General features: G+C 37.3%; 1 protein-coding gene and 1 pseudogene across 5 annotated transcripts in view; both read left to right on the forward strand.

Moving 5' to 3' along the window:
* GK5 (glycerol kinase 5) overlaps window positions 1-27,082 on the forward strand; it is a 91,120-nt gene that overhangs the window by 49,965 nt on the left and 14,073 nt on the right. For all 5 annotated transcript variants that reach the window (XM_088794455.1, XM_019753590.3, XM_074334071.2 and 2 more), the window contains 5 exons: window positions 408-534; window positions 1,603-1,707; window positions 17,932-18,026; window positions 25,405-25,508; window positions 26,150-26,209. In XM_088794455.1, the coding sequence (XP_088650581.1) occupies window positions 408-534; window positions 1,603-1,707; window positions 17,932-18,026; window positions 25,405-25,508; window positions 26,150-26,209 (491 nt within the window). The remainder of the gene's footprint in view (window positions 1-407; window positions 535-1,602; window positions 1,708-17,931; window positions 18,027-25,404; window positions 25,509-26,149; window positions 26,210-27,082) is intronic.
* Window positions 22,659-25,387, forward strand: LOC109459249 (60 kDa heat shock protein, mitochondrial pseudogene; annotated as a pseudogene).

The raw sequence follows: 27,082 nt of genomic DNA on the forward strand, positions 1-27,082 counted from the left end.
TAGTTGGGAGATGTATGGTTTTGAATTAACATCTATTTATAATTAAGCGTACACCTGTCACTCTTATTAAAAGAGAAATTAGTGAGGTCAGTTATTTTGACTACTGAATGAAACCACTTGTAAGATGTGAACAAAAAATCTTGGTTTATTTTTTGCATAATTTCTATTCTGACCTTTATTTCTAAGATTAATTCTATGATACTTAATACTCATGAAGTAGGTTAGTCTTAGAGAGACTCTTATCCTATAGTTGTTGTTCCCTGTTCTCTCCCAAGATTCTTTTTAAGGAAAATGAAAAAGGAAAGAAAATGTTGAACCATGAGAATTAAGTGAGACAGTGGGATACAGTGAAATGGGCCACTCACTGCTCAGGGCCCAAAGATCTTACCTGTGAACATGATTGGCAGGTCGCGGACCAGCAGTCAGCCATGTTTGGAGAGTGCTGCTTCCAGACAGGAGATGTGAAATTAACCATGGGGACTGGGACATTTTTGGATATTAATACTGGAAATAACCCTCAACAGAGTGTTGGAGGTAAATAGTTATAATTTACCCTGTGTATCAATAACATACCACCTTTTGCATATTTAACTTTCATGACACTATTTTCCCATTTTACATTAAGGATATTCTCTAACATATTTTTCATTATTCTTAGAGACAATCCCTATTTCCCTTTTATCTTTACATTAAAACCATAAGCAATGAGAGAGATGTTAAGGGAAAAATTCAGAAGGATTAGGGTATATTGGTTAGCTTTTCAAAAATGTACCTATAATACATATTATATGTGTTTAAAATGTCTTTCTAGACCTCCAAAATTTCTTTTATGTGTTAGAAATTTTTCCTCTTTTTGTGAATTATTTTGAGGTGGTAGTTATCAACTAGTGATGCATGCGTATTTAGGGTTTAATGACAATTGCTGAAAATTTGTTCTCCCTGGGGGGAGAAATCCTGGGATGTACAAACCAAGAAATCTAGGTGATGTAACCACGCCCAGGATGGCTGGGACCTCTTAGTCTGGTCCCCTAATATGGTTTCTAAGAGGTGGATTTGAAAATCTTTTTCCTATCTACCATCACCGCTAAAGCTTTTTCTTTTCCCCTAACTGGGAAAATGGAAGCTAGAAAATGTTGATCATTGCATTAGGTTGCTTCTGCTTAGGAGCCTTTTTGAGAAATCACAGATAAATGTAATATATAAGACAGTCCTCAAGCAAAACAATCTCATGATAACCTTTTATTTCTTAATTAAAATATTGGGTTTTTTTTGTTTCTAGAGACATAGGTATGCCTATGGCTAATAAAAGCTAATGTTTAAGTTCATATTATATGCCAGGCACTGTGCTAGATTCTTTTTTATGTATTAACTCAGTTTATTCTCACAAGAGCGCTCTGAGGTAGACCATTTTACAGTTGAGGAAACTGAGGCTAAGAGGTTAGAAACTTGTAAGACCACAGCTACTAAATGAGAGAGGACTGGGATTTGACCCCAGGCATTCTGACTTCAGAGCCACTTTGTTCATTTTTTAGTTAATCAGATTGTTTCGTTGTAGACGCCTCTGCAATGAATAATGTTATATGACTTACATTTTTTTTAAAGGCTTTTATCCATTAATTGGGTGGAAGATTGGGCAAGAGGTTGTATGCTTAGCTGAAGGCAATGCAGGAGACACCGGCACTGCCATAAAATGGGCCCAGCAGTTAGGTAAGTCCTCTATGACCAGATTTCAAAGGCCAGACTTAAAGAATTCAAGAATGCCACAGGGTTGCAGATCAGTAGGGAATGAATGGATTGTTCAAATGAAACATAAAATGACATGTGCTAGAAGAAAATGTAGAATGTTATTTTTATGATATTGGGATGTTGTAAAAGGCTAGGTGTTAAGGCCAGATACCATAAAGAATAATAGACTTAAGTATATAAACTATTAGAATGACTAGGAAGAGAGATGCTATAAACAAAGTTAAAAGACAAACTGGTAAGAACCATTTGTAGCATATGTCAGAAAAATTAATAAAGATGACAAAAAACGGACAAAGGTATAGGTATAGGTATTTCATAAATCAAATGACTTTAAAAATGCTGTTCAAATTCAAAAATCAAAGAAATACACGTATAAAATTAATGTCACCTATCATTGTCAGAGCTTAATTAGTTCGATATGCTCAACATTGGTGAGAATGTAGAGGAAAAAACAATTATGTTTTCCAGGGGGATGAATGTTAATTAGTATGGCCTTTCTGGAGGAAGACCAGGCAATATGTGTGATTTTATAGAGTGCAGACTCTTTGCCCACAGTTCTATTTTTTGTTTCCTAAGAAAGCAATCCGGCAGGTGTGCAAAGATGTGTATACATAGGTTGTTTAATAGATCAATTGGAAATAAGATCCTACCTAATAATAAAGCATTAAATAAGTGACTGTCCGTGTATCTATGGAGTGGAACATTGTACAGCCACAAATAACACTGTAGTTTCATATCTTATTGACATGAAATATTGTCTATTATACGTTAAGGAGGGGATGAAGCATTTGCCTGTGTAAATATTTTGTGCTTTTTAAAAACATAGCTTTATTGAGATACAATTTACATACCGTATGATTCATCTATTTAAAGTGTATAATCAATGTTTTAAAGTAATTTCACGGGATTGTACAACCATCACCACAGTCTCATTTGAGAACATTTTTGTTCCCCCAAAAGAAACCCACATACCTATTGTTAGTGACTCCCTGTTCCACCCACCTAAGCTCCCATTAATCTACTTTCTGTTTTTGTGGATTTGCCTGTTCTGGACATTTCATATGGTTGGAATCATATAACATGTAGTGTTTTGTAACTGGCTTCTTTCATTCAGCATAATCTTTTCAAAATTAATCCATGTTGTAGCAGGAGTCAGTATTTTACTTCTTTTTAGGACTGAGTAATATCCCATTGTATGGACAGACCACAGTTTCTTTACCCATTAATCAGTCGATGGACATTTGGGTTGTTTCCTCCTTTGGCTTCTATAAATAATGCCCAGCCTGTATATTATATAACCATGTTTTATGCATAAATTGTGAAAGGTTACATACCAAAGTGTTAGCAGTAGTTATCTCTGGTGAGTTAATTGTGGAGCAAACTCTGACTTCCTACTTTGCTGATTTGAACTAAGCTAGTATATTTAAAGACAAAGCTAATTCTATTGGCAGAAAACATACACTCCAGGAGGAATACGTCAATTCATTTCTTTCTTTCTTCCTTTCATTCTCTTTGTCTATAAGCCTTCACCTGCATGATAAGCATAAGATTACTTATTAACCAAAAAATGTTTATCTCACAGCTTTTTATCACTTAAAAGACTTCTCCTTAAATGTACTTCTTTTAATTTTTTGGACATGTGTCTTTAGATAACTCCTGATTATCAGAAATAGAAACTTATAGGTTACATACGAATACTTCTTCTCTCTTAGTTATACCTTTCATTAATTTTGCACCTTCCCAGAAGATGCAAAGAAAGAGTGGAATAATTTCACATTCATCATTAAGAAAAAAATCATCCCCGAGTTGCCTGTGCATATGTCAGTGAGAATCATTTTCACTGTCCAACTGGGTTGAGGCTCATCCTTTGTGATTTTTAAGTGATGAAAACTCTTTCCTGGGAGATGGAGCTAAGGGACCCTGACCTAAAAAAGTGATGTGATTTCCGGGAGAGACACAAGCCCCTCCTGAAGGTGTGCCCCATCTCTGGCAGGAAAACAGGACTGTTGGTCCAACTGGAGGGAGAGAGAATTCAGAGTTGAATTATTTACTTTGAAATTTCAATGATCGGCTTAGCTAAATGTTACTGGTATGTGTCTGTCTGAAATTCATACAGAAAGTTGACATTTACTTGAATGTGTCTCTTTCTATTCTGAGAATTCACTTTAATGGGTGTATCGGAAAAATAACTACATCATTCAGGAGAAACACAGCACTAAGAGTCTGAGTAACCCTGTCATTTTCTTGAAGGTGTGTAATCTGAGCCTTTATATCTTTGCATGACTTGCTGGACTTGGTCCATTCTGAATGGTGGTTTCCTTCCATGTCTCTACTGAGTTGTACAACTCAGGCTCAGGCATAAAAGCTGTTTTAAAACAGTTTCATCTTGATTTTTAGATTTATTTTCTTAATCTTTTTCACACAGGGTAGTTCTCTCTCACTTTTTTTTTAGCCTCTTATGTTAATGGCCACATTTGGGTCCCTACATTATCATCTCTTTTCTTTGTAATTTGGTCCATTTCTGCTTCCCTTCACTTCTTTGTTCTATTTTGCTAGCTCAATCTTACAATTATTTTTATGTCTTCCAGCTTGTATTCAGTTAACAAGTAATTGTGTGCTTAGTATGTGCCTGGAACTGTACGTGCTAGGAGGACACCATGAATAAGACAGATACTCCCTGCCCTCCTGGAGGTCACAGTCTAGCAGGAAAGACACATATTAAATGAACAATTGAAAAAAATTACTGTTATGTACGAGGAAGGACAAGTAGTTGTGGGATCAATGATCTCTTTAAACGGAGAGCTTTGTCTAACTGGAGAACCTGAATGTTTCTTTAAAGAAGTAATGTTTCAGCTGAGCCCAGGAGGAAGAATAAGAGTGGTGGGGCAGATGGGAGAGGCAGCTGGTCATGGAACAGTCCACACAGAGAGGACCAGAGAGGAAGACCCCAGTGTGACCTGTGTAAGGCACTGAAAGAATGCCCCATTTCTTCTCTATAACTGAGGGAGTTCCCATCGCTGCCATCCTCCAGTAACATGAGTCAAGGGACATCTTTTCCTTAGTAGTGCCACTTTTAATTGCTACATGTCACATCTGCCTACTCCAGGCAATCCCCATAAGACACATTTAAAATTACCCAGGACTCTTGTTTACTAGAAATAAAGGAAACTGGTTCCTTCTCTCTGGGTATTTTCCCAAGAGAGATACAGCATCCCTCATTAGAGGAGAGGAGATAAACATTTTCTCAAATATGAACTAATTCTAGGTGGTTGGTGAATAGTTGCGTTACTGCTAGTGAGTAGGGCTTAGTTCATGGCCCTGCCTCCCTCTTGCTTCCTGCTGGGATGACAAACAGCAAGATGAGTAAGGCTCGCTGCTGAAGCTGGAGTGGAGCCCAAACAGGTGTTACGCCTTGAGTTCTCGGGTACACTGTACAGATCTGGGGTCTGTAGATGGCGCCACCTAGTGTTAGTGATGGAAATACTTGAGTCTGGAAGGACCCTCAGGATGTGCTCTGTGCATCTACGTAGCCTCCCGAACCGAGAGAGAAACCTCTCAACACGTGAAGAGGAAGGTGCTGGCCTGGCCCATCCCTGGGAGAGCGGACCTCACTACTGTTCCGTCTAAACTGCGCCTCTTCCAGGCTGATGGGCGAGGTCTAATCTTTCTCATACTTCGAGAAACCCGAGGGCGTTCACGGCCTTACCTCTCACTGCCTGCCAATCCCATAAGCCTGACCTGAAAGAGAGCACAGAGTATTTAAGAGCATAGAGCACCCTGAAGGAGGGGGACCAAGTTCAGTGAAACACAGCAGGTGGCTCCTGCAGAGGCTGACGTAATGGAACAAACGGAAGATTAAAATAACACCAACTAAACCGAAACATAAAGGAACAAAAGAAAATACTGCAAAGAAATGTTGGGGAAACAAGAATTTCAAAGCACAAAAATCATGATATGTAAAATGTAAAAAAAATTAATAAAACATAAAATTGACAGTGCTGAAAACCCAAATAGGAATCAGGGAGAATTTAAAAAGGAAAAAAAAACAGCTGAAAGGTAAGGGATATAGAGGAAAAATCAAAGAAAAAACTGTGTGCATAATAGTCTCTTTACTGGAATATGAAAATATAATTATGGAACTGGAATTATGAGAATGTGAAAATTAAAGAAATAATTGAAAATAAACTTCCCTAACCCGAAGAAAGACCTGAATTTTCAGACTGAAATGTCTTACCAAGTTAAAAAAAAAGAGAGATAGAGACAAACTAAGGCAGTGATATGTAGATGAATTGTCAGAATCCCGAAAATAAAGAAAAGCTTCAAGACAAGAAGAACAATTTATTTGTAAACACTCAGACTGGCATGGAAGTTACTTATAAACTTTGGAAAATGGAACAACATCTCCACATTACAGAAAAAAAACAATGAGCCAATATCCCAGCACCTTTCTAAGATATCTTTATTTATTATATTAGTTTCAGGTGAATACCACAGTTATTCAACATTTATATATCTAAAGAAGTGGTCACCATGATATACCAGCAACCATCTGACACTGTACCACGCTATCACAATATTATTGACTATATTCCCATTTTGTACATTACATCCCCATGACTTATTTGTTTATACCTGGAAATTTGGACCTCTTATTCCCCTTCACATTTTCCCCCCTTTTAAAATTTTTCAATTACAGTTGACATTCAGTATTATTAGGTTGGTGCAAAATTAATTGTGTTTTTTGCAGTTATTTTTAACCTTTTAAACAGCAATTACTTTCGCACTAACCTAAGATTTTTATATTAATTTCAGGTGTATAGCATAGTGGTTAGACATTTATATAATTTAAGAAGTGATCTTGAAACCTATGTGACATTACTAACCATTGTCACCCCAATAAACTTTAATTTAAAAAAAAGTAAAAGTGATCCCCCTGACTAATCTAGTACCCACCTGGCACTATACTTAGTTATTACCATATTATTGATTATATTCCTTATACTTTACATCCCCATGACTATTTTGTAATTACCAATTTGTACTTCTTAATCTCTTTCCCTTTTTTCACTCACCACCCCTCAACCCTCTTCCCATCTGGCAACCATCAAAATGTTTTCTGTATCAATATGTTATTTTGTTATATTTTTCCTTTAGATTCCACATATAAGCAAAATCACATTGCATCTGTCTTTCTCTGTCTGACACTCCACTCAGCACAATACCCTCCAGGTCCATCTATGCTGCTTCAGGTGGCAAGAACCCATTCCTTTCCATGGACAAATAATATTCCGTTGTATATTTGTACCATCTCCTCTTTATCCATTCTTCCATCATCGCCAGGCTGCCCCCCATAAGATTGTCAGCTGATTTCTCAACAGAAACTTTGCAGGCCAGAAGAGATTGGCACAAAATATTCAATGTGGTGAAAAGCAAGGACCTACAACCACGGGTACTCTGCCCAGCAAGGCTATTATTTAAAATCGAAGGACAGATAGTGCTTCCCAGACAAGAAAAAGCTAAAGGAGTTTATCACCACCAAACCAGTATTACAAGGAATGTTAGAGGGACTTCTTTAATGGAGGGGAAATAATTATGAATAATAAAATGGCAATAGCTACATATCTATCAATAATTACTTTCAATATAAATGGATTAAATGCTCCAATCAAAAGATATAAGAGAGCTGAATGGATAAGAAAACAAGGCACTTACATATGCTGCCTACAAGACACTCATTTCAGATTGAAAGACCCACACAGACAGAAAGTAAAGGGATGGAAAAAGATATTCAAATGGAAACAAACAAAAAACGATGGGGTAAGATATTATTCTTATTAAGTACAAAACAGACATTTCCTGGACAGGCAGTGTATACTTTCTGAGGAAATTACCTGAGGAAATACTCCAGCCAACGGGAAATAGAACAAAGATCTCAACAAGGAGAAAGCAAAGTATACAAATAGGGTATGTTTCAAATAAAACGTTGGCCTGTATATATGTATATATGGAGGCCACTTCTCGTTCTATTTTACTTGAACTGCTCTTATATCAAACTAATTTAAGTTTTCTTATTGCAGTGTTAAACACTTTATTTACATGAATTAAGAACATAATTTTGGATATCCATTTCAGAGATTGAAATGATCTTTCTTTTTTTATAATTAAAGTTTATTGAGGTGACATTTGTTAGTAAAGTTACATAGATTTCAGGTGAGTTTTTGTTTCTCATTTTTTTGTCTTGTTCTTTTGTTGTTTTTGGTTCATATACCACGTATCAGTGAAATCATATGATTCTCTGCTTTTTGTCTGACTTGTTTCGCTTAGCATTATAATCTCAAGATCCATCCATGTTGTCACAAATGCTCCTATATCATCTTTTCTTACCACTGAATAGTATTCCATTGTGTATATATACCACAACTTCTTTATCCATTCATCTATCGAAGGACATTTTGGTTGTTTCCATGTCTTGGCCACTGTAAATAAAACTGCACTGAACATTGGAGCACACTTGTCTATATGTATGAATGTTTTCAGATTCTTTTGGTAGATACCCAGGAGAGGGATTTCTGGGTCATACGGTAATTCTATTATTTGTAATCTTTTTTTTAATTTTATTAAATTTATTGGGGTGACAATTGTTAGTAAAATTACATAGATTTCAGGTATACAATTCTGTATTACATCATCTATAAATCCCATTGTGTGTTCATCACCCAGAGTCAGTTCTCCTTCCATCACCATATATTCGATCCCCCTTACCCTCATCTCCCACCCCCCACCCCCCAGCCCCCTTACCCTCTGGCAACCACCAAACCATTGTCTGTGTCTATGAGTTTCTGTTTCTCATTTGTTTGTCTTGTTCTTTTGTTGCTTTTGGTTTATATACCACATATCAGTGAAATCACATGGTTCTCTGATTTTCTGTCTGACTTATTTCGCTTAGCATCATACTCTCAAGATCCATCCATATTGTCACAAATGTTCCTATGTCATCTTTTCTTACTGCAGAATAGTATTCCATTGTGTATATACCACAACTTCTTTATCCATTCATCTATCGAAGGACATTTTGGTGGTTTCCATGTCTTGGCCACCGTAAACAAAGCTGCAATGAACATTGGAGCACACGTGTCTTTATCTCTAAATGTTTTCAGATTTTTTGGGTAGCTACCCAGGAGAGGGATTGCTGGGTCAAATGGCAATTCTATTCGTAATTTTTTGAGGAACCTCACCCTGCCTTCCATAACGGCTGCACCAGTCTGCATTCCCACCAACAGTGTATGAGGGTTAGTTTTTCTCCACAGCCTCTCCAACTCTTGTTACAATTTGTCTTGTTGATGATAGTCATTCTGAGTGGGGTGAGGTGATATCTCATTGTGGTTTTTATTTGCATTTCTCTGATGATTAGTAATGTTGAGCATTTTTTCATATGTCTATTTGCCATTTGTATGTCCTCTTTGGAGAAATGTCTCATCAGGTCCTCTGCCCATTTTTCAATTGGGTTGTTTGTTTTTTTATTGTTATGTTGAATGAGTTCCTTGTATATTTGGATATTATCCCCTTATCGGAGGTACTGTTTGCAAAAATTTTCTCCCATTCAGTTGGTTTCCTCTTTATTTTGTTGATGGTTTCTTTTGCTGTGCAGAAGCTTTTAAGTTTGATATAGTCCCATTCATTTAATTTAGCTTTCACTTCCCCTGCCTTTGGAGTCAGATTCATAAAATGCTCTTTGAACCCAAGGTCCATAAGTTTAATACCTATATTTTCTTCTACGCAGTTTATTGTTTCAGGTCTTATGCTTAAGTATTTTATCCATTTTGAATTAATTTTGGGACATGGTGACAGATAGCAGTGCAGTTTCATTCTTTTGCGCATGGCTTTCCAACTCTGCCAGCACCATTTATTGAAGAAGCCGTCTTATCTCCATTGTATGTTTTTTGCTTCTTTGTCAAAAATTATCTGTCCATATTTATGTGGTTTTATTTCTGAGTTCTCAATTCTATTCCATTGGTCTGTGTGTCTGTTTCTGCCAATACCATGGTGTTTTGATTATTGTAGCCCTGTAGTACAAGCTAAAGTCAGGGAATGTGATACCTCCAGTATTGTTCTTTTTTCTTAAGATTGCTTTGTGTATTCGGGGTCTTTTGTGGTTGCAAACAAATCTGATGATTTTTCCTTCTATTTCTTTAAAAAATGCCATTGGGATTGTGACGGGGATTGCATTAAACCTGTATATTGCTTTTGATAATATAGCCATTTTAACTATGTTGATTCTTCCAATCCATGAGCACAGAATGTCTTTCCATTTCTTTGTGTCTTCTTCAATTTCTTTTAAAAATGTCTTGTACTTTTCAGCATATAGGTCTTTCACTTCCTTGCTTAAGTTTATGCCTAGGTATTTTATTCTTTTGCTGCAATTGCAAAAGGAACTGTTTTTTGTTTGTTTGTTTCTTTTTCTGAGATTTCATTGTTAGTAATAGGAATGCAGTGGACTTTTGTACGTTGATTTGGTAGCTGTCAACTTTACTGTATTCGTTGATTGTTTCTAATAGCTTTTTGGTGGAGTCTTTAGGGTTTTCTATATATAGCATCATGTCATCTGCAAAGAGTGACAATTTAACTTCTTCATTCCCAATTTGGATGCCTTTTATTTCTTTCTCTTGCCTGATTGCTCTGGCGAGGATTTCCAACACTATGCTGAAAAGCAGAGGTGATAGGGGACAGCCCTGTTGTGTTCCTGAACGTAGAGCAAAGGGCTTCAGTTTTTCACTGTTAATTATGAGATTAGGTGAGGGTTTGTCATATATGGCCTTTATTATGTTAAGATATTTTCCTTCCATACCTATTTTATTAAGTGTTTTAATCATAAATGGATGTTGTATCTTGTCAAATGCTTTTTCTGCATCAATTGATGTAATCATATGATTTTTGTCCTTTGTTTTGTTTATGTGATGTATCACATTGATGGATTTGCGGATGTTGAACCATCCTTGTGCCCCAGGGATGAACCCCACTTGGTCGTGATGAATAATCTTTTTAATGCATTGTTGCATTTGATTTGCTAGAATTTTGTTTAGGATTTTTGCATCTGTATTCATTAGAGATATTGGTCTGTAGTTCTCTTTTTTTGTGTTGTCCTTACCAGGTTTTGGTATCAGGGTAATGTTGGCCTCATAAAATGAGTTAGGGAGTACTGTCTCTTCTTCAATTTTTTGGAAGAGTTTGAGCAGGACTGGTATTAGATCCTCTTTGAAGGTTTTGAAATGATCTTAATGTGTAGTAAAATGACCCCCTAATTAAACTAGGCTTAAAGATTCTATGTGTGTGTATGGTTGTTATATAAAAGAAAGTATGTTACTGTGAAATGTTTCTAAATAGTATTTCTTTTTTGTTTTCTTTCCATATGTGCTTTTAATTCCATGATGTGTGATGGGGCAAATTGCTGGTCAAGAATAGACCAGAAAAATGTACATTTCTTCTGTTCTTCATTCTTCTTTCTGTTCATTTATGTCTTCATTTCAAGGTCATATAAATCCCTTTCTAAACACACACGCGCACACACACACACACCTTCTCAGTGCCATACTTAGAAAAGAGTGGAATATCTCAGCCTGTTCTGTAATAATATAGTTAGAGATGAATGGTTAAAACCGTGTTTGAATGGTACTTATCTGCATGGAAATTTGAAATGTCTTTTCTTACGTAGCACTGGGCCAAGGAAAACATTTGAAACACAATTTCATAGTGTCCAAAAAATAAGGAAAATGACCATAATCTTGTAAAAACAGCACTTAGGGGAAATGATGAATGCCCACTAATAAGGAAAAACAGAGAGAAACATAATAAAATTCCAAGCCAAGATATATAAAGATATACAAATCATAAAATTGAAAAATAATAAGTAAAATTGGTAAACTAGATCTCTTTAAAATTCCCAAGAATTAGTACGCTATATATGTTGCAGTAGGTATGCGTATATATAGATATATAGCGGGAAGCAAAAATGAGAACTGTTTTATCTTTTTATTTTGAAATAATTTCAAACTTGAATTTGTAAAAATAGATAGAACAGAGCTCTTGTATATCCTTTACCTCAGATTTGCCAATTTTTAACATTTTGCCTTATTGCTCTCTCTATATACTTACCTGTCATCCATCCATCCATCCATCCATCTATCCTATATGTTATAGGATGGATATATAATTTCCTGAGCTCCTTGAGAATAGAGTGCATATATCATGGTCCTTTTTCTGTGTATTTCCTAAGAACAAGAATATTCTCTTACATATCTAAAGTATGGTTATTAACTTCAGAATGTTTAACATTGGATATAATACCTTTATCAAGTCTATATAGTCCATATTCCAGTTTTGTCAGATGTCCCAGTAATGTCCCTCATGACACTTTTTTTCAATACAAGATCCAGTCCAGGATTGCTTATTGTATAATTTCCTTTAATCTGGAGCAGTTTCCTCAGCTTTTGTTGTTTTTCATGGCATTGATATTTCTGAAGAATATAGACTAGTTATTTTATAAAATGTCTTTCAATTTGGGTTTCTCATGATTAGATCCAGGTTATGTAGTTTTGGCTGAAACCCTACCTAAGTGATACTTTGTCCTTCTCAGAATATATGTGAGGAGATGCAAGGTATCCATTAGCTTCGGTTCTGCTAAGTTTTGTTCCTGGGTACAAGATGTTTTCTGATTTCTCCACTGTATAATTACTGTGTTTTTTGTGTGATAAATAATATGTGGGGAGATACTTTGAGACTAGCTAGATATCCCATTTCTCATCAGACTTCCCCTGTCTCCTAAATTTAGCCTTCATTGATGATTCTTGGCTTGGGTCAGTCTTCACCCTGGTGGTTACAAAATGATATTTTGTAACTTCATTATTGCCTCTAAATTTATTAGTTAGCATTCTAGTGTATAAGGAAGGAGAGCTTTCCCTTCTCCCCTGCTTATATATTATTAGTATAAAAATCATAGTTTATTATTTCATTGAACAGGTTATAATTTGTATAGTTCTTATTTATTTTCATGCTCAAATTGTCCCAGATTTGGCTGGTGAGAATCCTCTCATACTGGCTTCTGTCTTTTAAATGTCTGTGTCTGTTACTTTTTGAGCACTTTCTTAGTTTGGGGCACAGATGTTTTAAGATCATCTTGCATTTTTCCTATCTTTGCCCTGCAATTAGTCACTTTTCCAATGAGTCCTTTCTCCTTTTTTTTTTTTAAATTAAAATTTAGGAAGTGGTATTTTAAAACAATGACTGTGGTATCATTGGTTCTAGGCTCTTGCGGCAGAGCTGGGGTGGGGGAGAGGAAGAGAGTGGGGAGAGGGAGGTGCACTCGTGCGCATGAGAGTGCACATGTGTGAAAAACCCTTGAGCGTATATTGTACCTCCACTTCCCCTGAGGGTCCTTGCTCACCTTTTCTTTTTCTATATTTATGTCTCCCTTTTTCTACATTGAGGACCTGGGCTCCCAACAACATTAATAGTATATACTCATTTCCTGAATCTTGAAGTATATACAGAAGAGTTTCAGAATTACTAGACCATTCCAGTACAACAAGCAACATTAATTCACGATTGTTTGCAGGGATTGTTTTCTTTATCTCAAGAATGTATAGTCAAAGCATGCTATCCATTGTGTATATATACCACATCTTCTGTATCCAGTCATCTATCAAAGGACACTTTGGTTGTTTCCATGTCTTGACCACCATAAATAAAGCTGCAATGAACATCGGAGCACATACACCTTTACGGATAAATGTTTTCAAATACTATTCTGCCATAAGAAAAGATGAAATAGTGCCATTTGCGACAACATGGATGAATCTTGAGATTATTATGCTAAGCGAAATAAGTCAGACAAAAAAAGTCGAGAACCATATGATTTCACTGATATGTGAGATATAAAACTGAAAGCAACAAAGAAACAAAAACTCATAGACATAGACAATAGTTCAGTGGTTATCAGAGGGTAAGGAAGGAAAGAGGAGGGTTGTAGATTAGGATAAACAGCATCAAATACATGGCGATGGAAGGAGAACTGACTCTGGGTGGTGAACACACAATGTGATATGTAGATGATGTATTACAGAATTGAAACCTATGTCACCCCAACAAACTTCAATTTAAAAAAACAGCAAAAAACATGCTATTCAAAAGTTACTTGGTTTAGTTCTTTTTCTTTTCCTGTCAGTGATTTTATTAATTTGAAATAGAATTAGGTTCATTTGTTTCTGTTATCTTTCAATCTTAATTTTCCCCCTCTCTGCATCCTTTTTAAAAATGTCATTTATCTTTTTAAATGTGGAATTTTAACACCCAAAGTCAAAACCGTAAAAGAAGGCATTCTCAGAGTAGTTGGCTCTCTCCCATGTCTCTTCATCCTGTCTCCCTGCCTCTTTAGATAACTAACCTCTTCTCCATCCTTACATTTCTAGTTTTGCCATTTTATTTTTAGTAAATGGAATCACAGAGTATATAATCAGTCAAGATTGTTTCTTTTACTCAGCTTAATGCCTTTGAGATTCATCCATGTTTTTGTATGTATCAATAGTTCATTCATTTTGCAGTGATTTTCTACTATCTGTATAAATCAGTTTGTTCATCCCTTCTCCCACTGATGGACATGTGGACTGTTATTTCCAGTTTTCGATGATTATTAATAAAACCACTAGGAACATTAATGTGCAAGATTTTGTGTGAGCATAAGATTTAATTTTCTAGGGGAAATATCTAAGAGTGGGATTGCTGGCTCATGTAAACACAGTATTATATGTGTCATATAAACACATACACACAAATAAGTATGGGTTTATCTTTGTTAAAAAAAAATAACCCTGCCAAACTGTTTTCCATAATGACCATACCATTTTATGTTCTCACCAGCAAAGTGTGTGTTCATGTTACTCCAGTGCTTCATATGGTTGTTTTTTGTTTTTGTTTTTGAAATTTTAGCCATTCTAATGGGTGTGTAATGTTATTTTATTGTGTCTTTAATTTGCATTTCCCTAATGGCTGATGATGTCAAACACCTTTTCATGAGTGTATTTGCCATCTATATATCTTCTTTGGTGAAGTATCTGTTCAAATCTTTCATGTATTTTTTATTGGATTGTTTTCTTACTGTTGAGTTTGAAGAGTTCTTTTTTGATTCTGAACACAGTCCTCTTTGGAATATGTGATTTGCAGGTATTTCCCCTTGATTGTACCTTACCTTTTCATTTTAACGGTGTCCTTTGCAGAACAAAAGTTGGTGAAGTTTAATTTACCGATTTTTTTTGTTTTATGGATTTGCTTTGGGTGTCAAATCTAAGAAGTATTTGCCAAAACAAAGTCACACAGATTTTTCTCCTATGTTTTCTGATAAGTTTCAGAGTTTCTGTTCTACATTTAGATGTAGAACACATTTTGAGTTAATGTTTGTGTAAAGTGTGAGGTTTAGGTTGTGGTTCTTTTTCACTTCTTTATTTTTTTGCATATAGATATTCTTTAGCATTTCTGTTATAGAATGTCTGTTGGCAAGAAATTATCTTAATTTTCCATTATCAAATACTGTCTTATTCCTGAAGGACATTTTTGTTGGCTGTAGGAACAACCCAGAATTCTTTTCCTTTAGTACTTAAAAGATGTTGTTTAAACCTTCATAGTTTTCAGGAGAAACATAGTCATTGGAATGTTTGCTCCCCAAGATGTAATCTGGCTGCTTTCAGAACTTTTTCTTTGACTTTAGTTTTTAGTTTTCAGTTTTATTATGATGTGTCTGGGAATGAATTTCTTTGTGTTTAACCTATTTGGAATTTGCTGAGCTTCTTGAATTTATAGATTTATATATTTCATCCACTGTGGAAAGTTTACAGACATTTTTTTCTTCAAATAATTTTTCTGCAGTGCATTCTTTGTCCTCTCCTTCTGGAATTTAAATGACAGAAATGTTAGGCTTTTTATTTTTTTTATTTTTTTCTTTTTTATTGTCCCGTAGATCCCTAAAGATCCCTGAAGCTCTGTTCTCATTTTCTCCCTCCCTCCTTCCCTCCCTCCCTCCCTCCTTCCTTCTCTCCTCTCTTGTTCAGGTAGAATGAAAAAAATTCAAAAGCATGCAAAGGGTAATTTCCCCATTCTCTGTTCCATAGAGACTCCTGACTCCTGCTCCTCAGACCAGAAAGCAAAGGCTTCTTTAGAAGCTCTTCGTACTTGCACCCAGTGTATAGACCCAAGTTTCCAGTTTCAGGCTGTCCCTGAGTCTAGGCCAGAAGATATCAGAGAAAATAAAAACAAAACAAAACAAAAAACAAAACAGGAAACTTGCTGCCAGTGTGGTGATCCTTACAGTTCTCCTGTCCACCTGCTGGCTTTTTCTTCTGGTTCCTCAGATAGCTGATCCATGCATTCCATCCAGGCTTCTTAGTTGCATTCAGTGGGAGAGCCAGACTAAAGTCTACTTACTCCAAAAGACTCCATCAGTAAGGTCATTTGAGAACAGTTTAAGTGGAAGATCAGAGAAATTCTTCAAACAAGAATGGGACAACCAGTGAAGAATGTGAATAAACTAGATTTCTTTTTTCCCCCCCATTTCTTCATGTGTTTACCAAAAATGTTCCTCAAACCAACCCTCTAAAATCCACATCTGATTTTAAAATGTTGACATTTGGACATGATTTTTAGTTAGTATAGATTTCAAAAGCAATATTTTCTTTTTAATATTAGTTTTTGAAGTGCTAGAGACATCTTGATGTGTTATCCAGACACTGACATAATGAATGTGCCTTATGGGTGTGATTACTCATTTTGAGTAAAATTTACAATTGTTATTGAATTATCATTAACTTGAATTTTAATATAGGTGTTTCTTAAAGTCCTTGTCTTTAATCAATTCTTTATTATAATAATAACAAGACCAACTTAATTAAGGCTGTATAAATCCAGCAATATTTATTATGACTGATTCCTGCGCTTTTGTCTCTGATCTGTGCTGTCAGTACCCCATGCACATTTAGTCCCACTTCACAAACAAGGATATCGAGATGGCCAGTGAAAAAGATTGAAGCTTCATCAGTCAACAGAGAAATACAAAATCAAACCATCATGCAACAGCACCAAAATAGCTAAAATGGAAAACATAGGCAGGATCAATTATTGGCAAGAATATGAGGTATCTGGAACTGTCATACTGCTGACAGGAGCTTTAAATTGTAGAACCACTTTGGAAAACGATTTGGCAGTATCTGCTAAAACTAGGCCTAAAACTAGTCCTAAATGTGAAGAGCCTAGGACTAGCAGTTTAATCCCTTGGTATACAACTAACATAAATGTTTACATGTGTTTACCAAAAAGAAGGTACACGAGTGTTGAAAGTGGCATGTTTATATTATCCAAAACCTGGAAACTATCCATATGCATATCAGCTGTAGAACAGTTTAATAAATCGTGTATAGTCACACAATGGCATAGGACACAGGGGTGAGAATGAAATAAGTACAACTACTTGTAACAAAATGAATGCATCTCACAAGCATGATGCTGAACAAAGATCTTGGTGCTGTTACCTGGATGTATTCACACTGAAAATTCACCCACTTAGTACTGGTGCATTTTCCTGCATGTGTCTGATATACTTAAATGAAGAAAGCGTACTGAATGAATTGGATTTTTACTTTCTTGTTTGTTTTTTAAAGATTGACCTTCAGTGTACCTGTTTGTTATTGCCCCTCGTTGAACCCATTAGATGGAGGAGTATTTCAGTTGATTCTCTTCGTTACTATAGGTAGATGATCTTTTCATCACAAAACTGGAATGGGTGTTATCTTTAGGAGAATACAGTTTTTAATGCCAAAAACACACAGAATTGATTTTTTTAAACAGCCCGAATATCTTTAAAGGAAAAAGTGAGGCTTGCTGCATCCCCAGCCTATGTAAGAAGGCTGTCTGTGTCCCTTGCCCCTTCCATGGGCTTGGAAACCTGTGCGTTGTGAGAGCCCAGATAGCATGAGGGCGAACTGAGCTTTGTGCTGACGCTTTTAAGTGAGTGAGCTTCGTATTATATTCATAATGTGGCTGTAGATAAATACTAGTCGTTTAACATAATTCTGTTTGTCCCTCCCCAACCCTTCATTTTGTTTTAGAGTTTTTTGTTGTTTGTTTGTTTGTTTGTTTTTGTGTTTGCAGATCTTTTCACAGATGCTGCTGAGACTGAAACAATGGCCAAAAGTTTGGAAGATTCTGAAGGAGTTTATTTTGTTCCATCTTTTAATGGATTGCAGGTATTGTGTTTTTTTAAAGTTAATGGCAATTAAACATTTCTCTCATTATACCCACACCCAAAATTATGTATTTGCCACCCTCTTACCTGAAAATTTGAGCATTGAACACAACTAAGGTGAAAGGTACATTTTAGGGCTGAGAAACTGCTTTGACATATATGGATTTTATGAGAAAGCAGAACAGATTCAACTGGCTTCTGCTTAGAACTCAATCCCTGTGGAAACCAAAAGTTTGGCAGGCTTATCACAGAACTTTTACATAAGACCTAGGATTACTTTATTATGACCAAAAATAGCCATTTCGCAGTGGAGGGAAAATATATCAGTACTTAGAGGAAGCATACTATTGAGAATTAGAAACACACACACACACAAGCACACGCGCACACACACTTTGCAGTTCTTTATAAATTATATTAACTTTAAAAAAAAATTTAAATTTCTTATTGTGGTAGATTATTGGTAACTTTGCTTAATCAAAAAGTAAACCCAGTAAAAGCCTTGATTTTATAATATTTAACTTTGTTTTTAATTAAAACGTCTGTGCTATTAACTTTAACATTAGCATATTGTATAAAGACTTTTTAAAAAACTCTTTGCAGGTATATTATTATGAACAAATTTCCTTATTATTTTTTTAGAAAGCTTATATCCATCCTCTTAATCCTCCTCTAAATACTTTTTCCTTTCAAAAAATAAAAATTTCTCTTCCTTCTAGTCTATTCCATACGCTGGCAATCAGTTACAAAAAGTACAAAATTTGAAAGTTTGGGTAATAGAATTTAGAAGCTAGTGAAAAAGAATTAGATCACAATACTTTAAGTGTATAAAAATACCATATTTCCTAACTAGATTTTTCAGTGAATATTATTTTAATACCTGTAATAATTTTCTTCTACATACTGTATCCTGAAGTTTGTAAACTACATATAGAGATGGCATTGTGTCCTCTTCAGGATGCTGTGAGGTAACTGAATAGCATCCCTAATGGACAGGGAAAGAACATTTTTGTGACGGAGGCTTAAGGAGGAAGGTCAGATGAACAGTTGTTTAGCTGGGAACACGATTTAGCAGGGTCATGATGGTTTCTTCCTGTTTCAAAAACTGATGGTGACTGTATCTGGGCAACTCTGTGTGTCACTCTCCATCTTCATCCGTTCGTATACCTGTAAAAATAATATAAAATTTATAATAAAAAAACAAAGTGTTGCTGAATCCCAAAAGATTAGAGAAAACCATCACAGATGTGGCTTTAAATTTCATGTGGGTAAGAAAATGTCCCTGTCCCACCATCATCACAGCCTGGAAATATGTTGGGGTCAGGAGGGGTGAGGGAGGCCTGCTGACCGAATATTCCCCGATGTTAAATGAAAGTGGAAACCAAAAGTTAATTCAGACGACTATAGTGTGTTGATGCTAAGCTGTTTGGAGAATAGCGGGAGATCACCTGTAAGTTGCCTATGTGACAACTAGAGAAAATGAAGACTAGGGGAATGGGAGGAGAGAAGGGACAAGTGTCTGCAATACCGTCTTTAATGTTAGGATATTGGGACAGCCATAGACAAAGGGGGCCAGGATAGTAAAGGCTCCTAATAGCCTCCATTTCTCAAGGGCGTCTGCTGAGACGGGACATTGGAGAAACTAGAGACGAGTGAGGACGTCTCGGGCAGCCCCTTCAGGAAATGGCAGAAGGGGTGGGGGGAGGCATCGGGCAGTTCATGAGGTAGCATCTGTTGATGCAGCCGGACCTGTGGTATGAGGCGGGGGGCACTAAAGTGTCCGTGACAGCTGTCAGAGGCAAGAATCAGTGGTTGTCTGCTGATGCTCACGTCACTGATGGTGGCAGTAATGGTGCGGGCAGGACCGTGCACCATGTGCTGGTCATCAGAGGGTGAGGGTCATGACCCGTGTAAGAAAACAGCTTGCCATGCTGCCTGAGGGGCGCTGCGTGTTCACGGACACCGGGGGACTGGGACGGGAATGAGAGGACCCCACACATTTTTGGTGAGCTTTGTGGCTCTGCCTTCCCCTCGTCATCCCCAGTTTGCTGTGTGTTGTTCTTCCTCATAACCTCCACTTACTGTTTGTCGTGTTTCCCTTACACTTTCTGCTTCTTCACAGTTGGGACATACACACAACCTTCTTCCACCTTATGCATCCCTTTACTTTCATCCTTTTGTTCCTGTTGGTCGTTTTTCCCTCAGTGTTTCCTAGTTCAGATTTACAGGGGAGGGAATTCGACTGGACTGCCTTGTTTTTTGAAGCTTTGGATAGACTTTGAGCCAGTTGTGCTCACTCCTCACAGTTGTGGCGGTGGCCATGGGACGAGGACACGAAACATGGCTGTTTTAGAAGCAGGGCCCGTGGACTCAGGCAGTTTCCTTAGAAGGGGATGTGGCTGGCAAGCACTGTGCATGCCATCTCTGGTGACAGCAGCATGATGCGGGCGGGAGGGAGGGAGGTGTCTGCCAGCAGGAGCTGCGCAGTGGCCTAGAGGCTACTTACTACAGGGTCCTTTGGCCCCTGTGGTGAGGAAGCCTCAGGAACCTCCACTGACCAGCTACGGCTGAAGCCATTCTCCCAGCACAGAGCCAGCTTTCTTCTAACAACTACAGATAAGTGGAGGGAACTTCTCAGAATTGGTTAAGGGTCAGATGAATTTATTTACGATAGAAGGAAGCATTCAGAAGGCGCAGTGAAAGGGTTATGAAAAGGTCAGTAGCAGTGGGAAGTGTTTTGGTAAGAAATGATAAAATAAAAACTGTGGTGGTAGCTAACCCGTGAGTTCTTACTGTGTGTCAGGCATTGTCCTCGATTCTTCACATGCATTACCCCATTTACTCCTCAGTGACTCGCTAAGATAGAAGACACTCACCCATTCCGCAGGTGAGGAAACATGAGACTTAGAGCTGTAAATCCCTTGCCCACCTCACACAGCCAGTGGCAGCTGACTTTAGGACCCAGGCATCCTGACTCCAGAGTCCGAGTTATAATTACTCTGCCATATTATTTCATGGAGAAATGTAAAATAGTATGACGACAGAAATGGGCAGTAGGTGCCCGAGGAATGTGCTTCTAGGGTCTAGACAAGAGGCATGTTCACAGTAACCATCCTGCAAGTCCCCATCCAGTTAGACTGAGATCCCAGTGGTGACAGAGGCTGGCTGGGGCACGTAGAGCAGTTTGCGCATGGGCAGAAGTCTGCTAGTTCTGCTCAGGACGCCAAACAGCTTTGCTGGGGCCGGCTGTCCCAGGTGGTTGGTGGTCTGAGAGGCTCCCTGATGGGATTGGCAGTGACAGACTGGAAGTGTGCCTGGGGGCTGTCTGCCCTGGCAAGGTGTGACCAGGCCCTGAAAGGGACCTTCCCAGAGCTTTTCCTACCACATCACCCCAAAGAGAGACTCACTTGGATACTAATGCAGGGATGTTGTAACCTATCGATACTTTTAGGTTTCTGTGGAATTTATTACCCCACCAATTGGCCTATTACTAATAGTAAATTGTGTTCGTAGCTATTCGTACAAAAGTGATTTCAGGTCATTCATACTAGTATTTTATGTGGTATATTATAAGAAGTAATTTTTACGCAAAAAAAAATAGCGTACTAGGGACTAAATGAACTGTCAGAATCTGACCGATCTTTATTTTATAGTATTATACCACCTAATATAGACCAGCTTTACTGTATAAATCAGCTTTTACTGAGTGAATCACCAAAAGGTATTAATGAATTTGAAAATTATCAGGATAAATTCAGAATAGGAGGAAAATCATAGCTATAGTAAAGATTAGATGCAATGTAGAATTTCTTCTGTTAAGTAATTAGGAAAAGTATTGATTGTTCATTGATTCAATAAATGTGTATTGATCAATAAATGTATATTGATCCCCTGTGAGGGGCCATCTACAGTGCCAAGTGTAGTTTCAACAATCACACAAATATACACGATTATGAACTGTGGCACATGATATGATGGGAAGTTTGAGGGCTCCCTAAAAACATAGAATGGGGAACCTGATCAACCATGTTCCCCTGAAAATAAAACCTAACTGGAAAAGAAGCCCTAGCATGATTTTTCAGGATGACATCCCCTGAACATAAGCCCTAATGCGTCTTTTGGAGCAGCCCTTAATATAAGACCCAGTCTTATTTTCGGGGAAACACGGTAGTCCCTGGGGTCAGAAGCTTTCCCAAAGCTTATCCAAGATTTGAAGGGGGAATAAGATTAACCAGAAAAAGAGGTGGTAGAAAGTTTTCCAGGTAAAGAGATAATGTATCCAGGCCCCAAAGCTAGAAGGTGCTTTTCTTGAGGACCATCGTTTCCTGACAGCACTGGCATGTCCCTCTGTCACAATCCTAGGTGTGTTGGAACTGTTCTGTCTGCTTCTCCATGAGACTGCACACTCTGGCAGGAATCTTTGTTTTCTCATCTTTGTGTCCCAGAATTGTCTTGGATTTCTGGGGTTGCAAAGATGAATACAGATTTCATCCGATGAATACATACCTCCAGCTCAAGATTTTGGCTCTTTTGAAAAAACAGATGTTAGGTTGGGTCATTTCTCATATTAGGCAATAAGACTATTAAGTTAAGAAATAGAAGATCTTGGTACTGTGTCCCTCACTCGCCGCCGATGGCTTGCCTTGCCGCTCACACAGCCTGCTGCTGCCCTGCAGAAACGCTTCGATTACACGAAGTCCTTCGCCAGATTAGGCCAGCGTCCAGGGCACTGGCACCTCGTCTCACTTGGGCGTATGCCAAAGATGTAAAGTTTGTTGCAGGTGCCCGAGCCTTAATGCTTCAAGGTGTAGACCTTTTAGCCGATGCTGTAGCCGTTACTATGGGGCCAAAGGGAAGGACAGTGATTATTGAACAGAGTTGGGGGAATCCCAAAGTTACAAAAGATGGTGTGACCATTGCAAAGTCAATTGACTTAGAAGATAAATATAAACATGGCACTAAACTGGTTCAGGATGTTGTCAATAATACAGATGAAGAGGCTGGGGATGGCATCACAGCTGCTCCTTTACTGGCACGCTGTCTTGCCAAGGAAGGCTTTGAGAAGGTTAGTAAAGGTGCTAATCCAGTGGAAATCAGGACAGGTGTGATGTTAGCTGTTGATGTTGTAATTGCTGAACTTAAGAAGCAGTCTACACCGGTGACAACCCCTGAAGAAATTGCTCAGGTTACTATGATTTCTGCAAATGGAGACAAAGAAATTGGCAATATTATTTCTGATGCAATGAAAAAGTTTGGAAGAAAGGGTGTCATCACAGTAAAGGATGGAAAAACACTGAATGATGAATTAGAAATTATTGAAGGATAGAGTTTGATCGAGGTTATATTTCTCCATACTTTACTAACACAATGAGAGGTCAGCAGTGTGAATCCCAAGTTGCCTATGTTCTATTGAGTGAAAAGAACATTTCTAGTGTCCAGTCCATTGTACCTGCTCCTGAAATTGCCAATGCTCACTATAAGCGCTTGGTCATAACTGGGGGAGATATTAATGGCAGGTGGCTAGTACACTCATTTTGAACAGGCTACAAGTTGGTCTTCAGGTTGTAGCAGTCAAAGCTCCAGGTTTGGGTGACAATAGAAAGAACCAGCGTAAAGACATGGCTATCGCTGCTGGTGGTGCAGTGTTTGGAGAAGGATTGACTCTAAACCTTGAAGATGTTCAGCCTCATGACTTAGGAGAAGTTGGAGAGGTCATTGTGACCAAAGATGATGCCATGCTCTTGAAGGGAAAAGGTGACAAGGCTCAGATTGAAAAACGTATTCAAGAAATCCTTGAGCAGTTAGATATCACAACTAGTGAATATGAAAAGGAAAAACTAAATGAACGTCTGGCAGAACTCTCAGAGGGAGTAGCTGTGCTGAAGGTTGGTGGGACTAGTGATGCTGAAGAGAATGAAAAGATGACAGTCACAGATGCCCTCAGTGCCACACCAGCTGCTGCTGAGGAAGGTGTCATTCTCGGAGAGGGTCGTGCCGTTCTTCGGTGCATTCCAGCCTCGGGCTCGTTAACTCCAGCTAATGAAGATCAAAAAATTGGTAAAGAAATTATTTTAAAAGACACTCAAAATTCCTGCAATGACCATTGCTAAGAATGCGGGCATTGAGGGATCATTGATAGTTGAGAAAATTATGCGGAGTTCCTCAGAAGTTGGTTATGACGCTGTGCTTGGAGATTTTGTGAATATGGGGGAAAAAGGAATCATTGATCCAACTAAGGTTGTGAGAACTGCTTTATTGAATGCTTCTGGAGTGGCCTCTCTGTTAACTACAGCAGAAGTTGTAGTCATAGAAATTCCTAAAAAAGACCCTGGAATGGGCAGAATGGGAGGAATGGGAGACGGTACGGGAGGTGGCGTGTTCTAATTCCTAGAGCAGTGCTTTACCATTATTAACGGGAACTGTGAGAGGAAGCTCAAGGCAGCGCTCCTCACCTATAACTTCAGAGGAGTCAGCTGAAGGAAATGACGGGAGAAAAGGCTGGCTGGTGTTTAAGAAAATCACTATAACCATCAGTTACTGGTTTCAGTTGACAACATGTAAGGGTTTATTGCTGTCATTGTCCATGCCTACAGATAATTTATTTTGTATTTTTGAATAAAAAGACATTTGTACATTCCTGATGACTTAAGTGCAAGAGCCATGTACCAACGTAGTGCTTTCAACTTAAATCACTGAGGCATTTTTACTATTATTCTGTTAAAATCAGGATTTAGTGCTTGTCATCACCTGATGAGAAATTATGAAGCAGCCTTTCTGTGGAGAGAAAGAATAATTGTGTACAAAGTAGAAAAATATCCAATTATGTGACAACCTTTGTATAATAAAAAATTTGTTTTGTAGTTAAAAAAAAAGAAATAGAAGAGCTTAGCTTAAATGTCTGACAGTGTATTGGGTGTAAGTTATGACACTGAAAAACACATTTTTTGCATTATTGTTCTTTATCTTAAGTCTAACTTGCTCGTATATCCTTAAAAAGCCACTCTACTTAGTAAACAACTTTAGTGTAAAAACTTTACAGTTGGAGAAAGGGAGGAATAGTAGGATTGCTTTTCATTTTCCTCATTTATAAAGCTAGACCTTTAATAATTTGTTGCTCTGTGTTCAGGCCCTTTTCTTGGTATGAGTTCAAACAGGAGGTCCAGCTAAGTCCCAACACCAGTGACTCAACCTTGCTTAAGTCCTATTAAAAAGTCATTGTAACAGTTAACATAATTTGGGGGCTATCATTTATTTTAAAACTACTTAACTCTAATAGGCATTTTTTTCTAACATGGTCATGTTTTTTGTACAATATGACTTCAAGTCTATAGGTATAATTTAGAACAATAACAATATGTTCTTACTTTCTCCTACTTTAGGCTCCATTAAATGACCCCTATGCATGTGCCTCTTTTATGGGTTTGAAGCCTTCCACCAGTAAATACCACCTTGTACGAGCAATTTTGGAGTCGATAGCTTTCAGGTACCAAAGTATGCCCTAAAACCCTCCCTCCCTTTGCAGTTTTGCCGTTTCCTTTTATTTTACTAAACTGGAAATTTCTTAATTTTAACCAAGGGTTTGTCCCTTAGTTTAGTTCATATTGTATATGACATAATCTTCTTATCGCTAATTTTTTTAGCATTTCTTTTTTGATATCTGAAAATTGAGTGACTTTTTTAAATATCCAATTTCCTAAGCATAAAAAATTCAAAATTTAGACTCTCAAGGGTTTTTGTATCCTTATTCATGAAGGAGAATCCTAACTAGTAATGCTTTTGTTCTATTAAAAGATTGAATCATCAAAATTATTTTTATGTATATTTTCCTGTGTTTTTTGTTATGGTGCAGGCATATCTTATTAAAATTAAGAATGTGGCTCTCATGACTATGGAACATTTTATGATTAAAATAAAGTTTTCCGTTTGTTTCAAGGTGAAAATCACAAGGCCCTGAGCCTCTTGTTATTTGAGCATCTATTATCAACTTCCAGTTAGCATAATAAATGTCTTTAATATTGTTTGCATAGTTTATAAATCTGTAAATAAATTCTTCTAGGTAGGGAAAAATAGAGAATTACTATGATTTCAATTTCCTTTAAATAGTTATTTTCTTCTTTAAACTAGAAACAAACAGTTATATGAGGTGATGCAGAAGGAAATCCATATTCCTATAACAAAAATCCGGTATGTAAACTTTGTTTCTAATGGATTTAATAAGAAATTAGAAGTAAGTGGTAGCTGCTATTAGGATTTTCTTTTTTCTCTCTCTCTCTCTTTGAATTAAAGTTTATTGGGGCAACAATTGTTAGTAAAGTTACCTAGATTTCCGTGCACAATTCTGTAATACATTATCTATATCTCACATTGTGTGTTCACCACCCAGAATCAGTTCTCCTTCCATCACTATATATTTGACCCTGTTTACCCTCTTCTAGAGCCCTGATCCCCTCTCCCCTTTACCCTCTGGTAACCCTAAACTATTGTCTGTGTCTATGAGTTTTTGTTTCTCATTTGTTTGTCTTGTTCTTTTCTTGTTTTTAGTTTATATACCACATATCAGTGAAATCATATGGTTCTCTACTTTTTCTGTCTGACTTATTTCGCTCAGCATTACACTCTCAAGATCCATCCATGTTGTCACAAATAGTCCTATTTCATCTTTTCTTACCACTGAATAGTATTCCATTGTGTATATATACCACAACTTCTTTATCCATTCATCTATCGAAGGACATTTTGGTGGTTTCCATGTCTTGGCCACCGTAAACAAAGCTGCAATGAATATTGGAGCGCACGTGTCTTTATCTCTAAATGTTTTCAGATTTTTTGGATAGATACCCAGGAGAGGGATTGCTGGGCCATATGGTAATTCTATTCATAATTTTTTGAGGAACCTCCACACTGCCTTCCATAGCGGCTGCACCAATATGCATTCCCACCAGCAGTGTATGAGGGTTCCTTTTTCTCCACAGCCTCTCCAACACTTGTTACTATTTATCTTGTTGATGATAGCCATTCTGACTGGGGTGAGGTGATATCTCATTGTGGTTTTTATTT

The sequence above is a fragment of the Rhinolophus sinicus genome, chromosome 17, assembly GCF_057876585.1.
Source record: "Rhinolophus sinicus isolate RSI-liver-muscle chromosome 17, RSI-T2T, whole genome shotgun sequence".
NCBI lineage: Eukaryota > Metazoa > Chordata > Mammalia > Chiroptera > Rhinolophidae > Rhinolophus > Rhinolophus sinicus.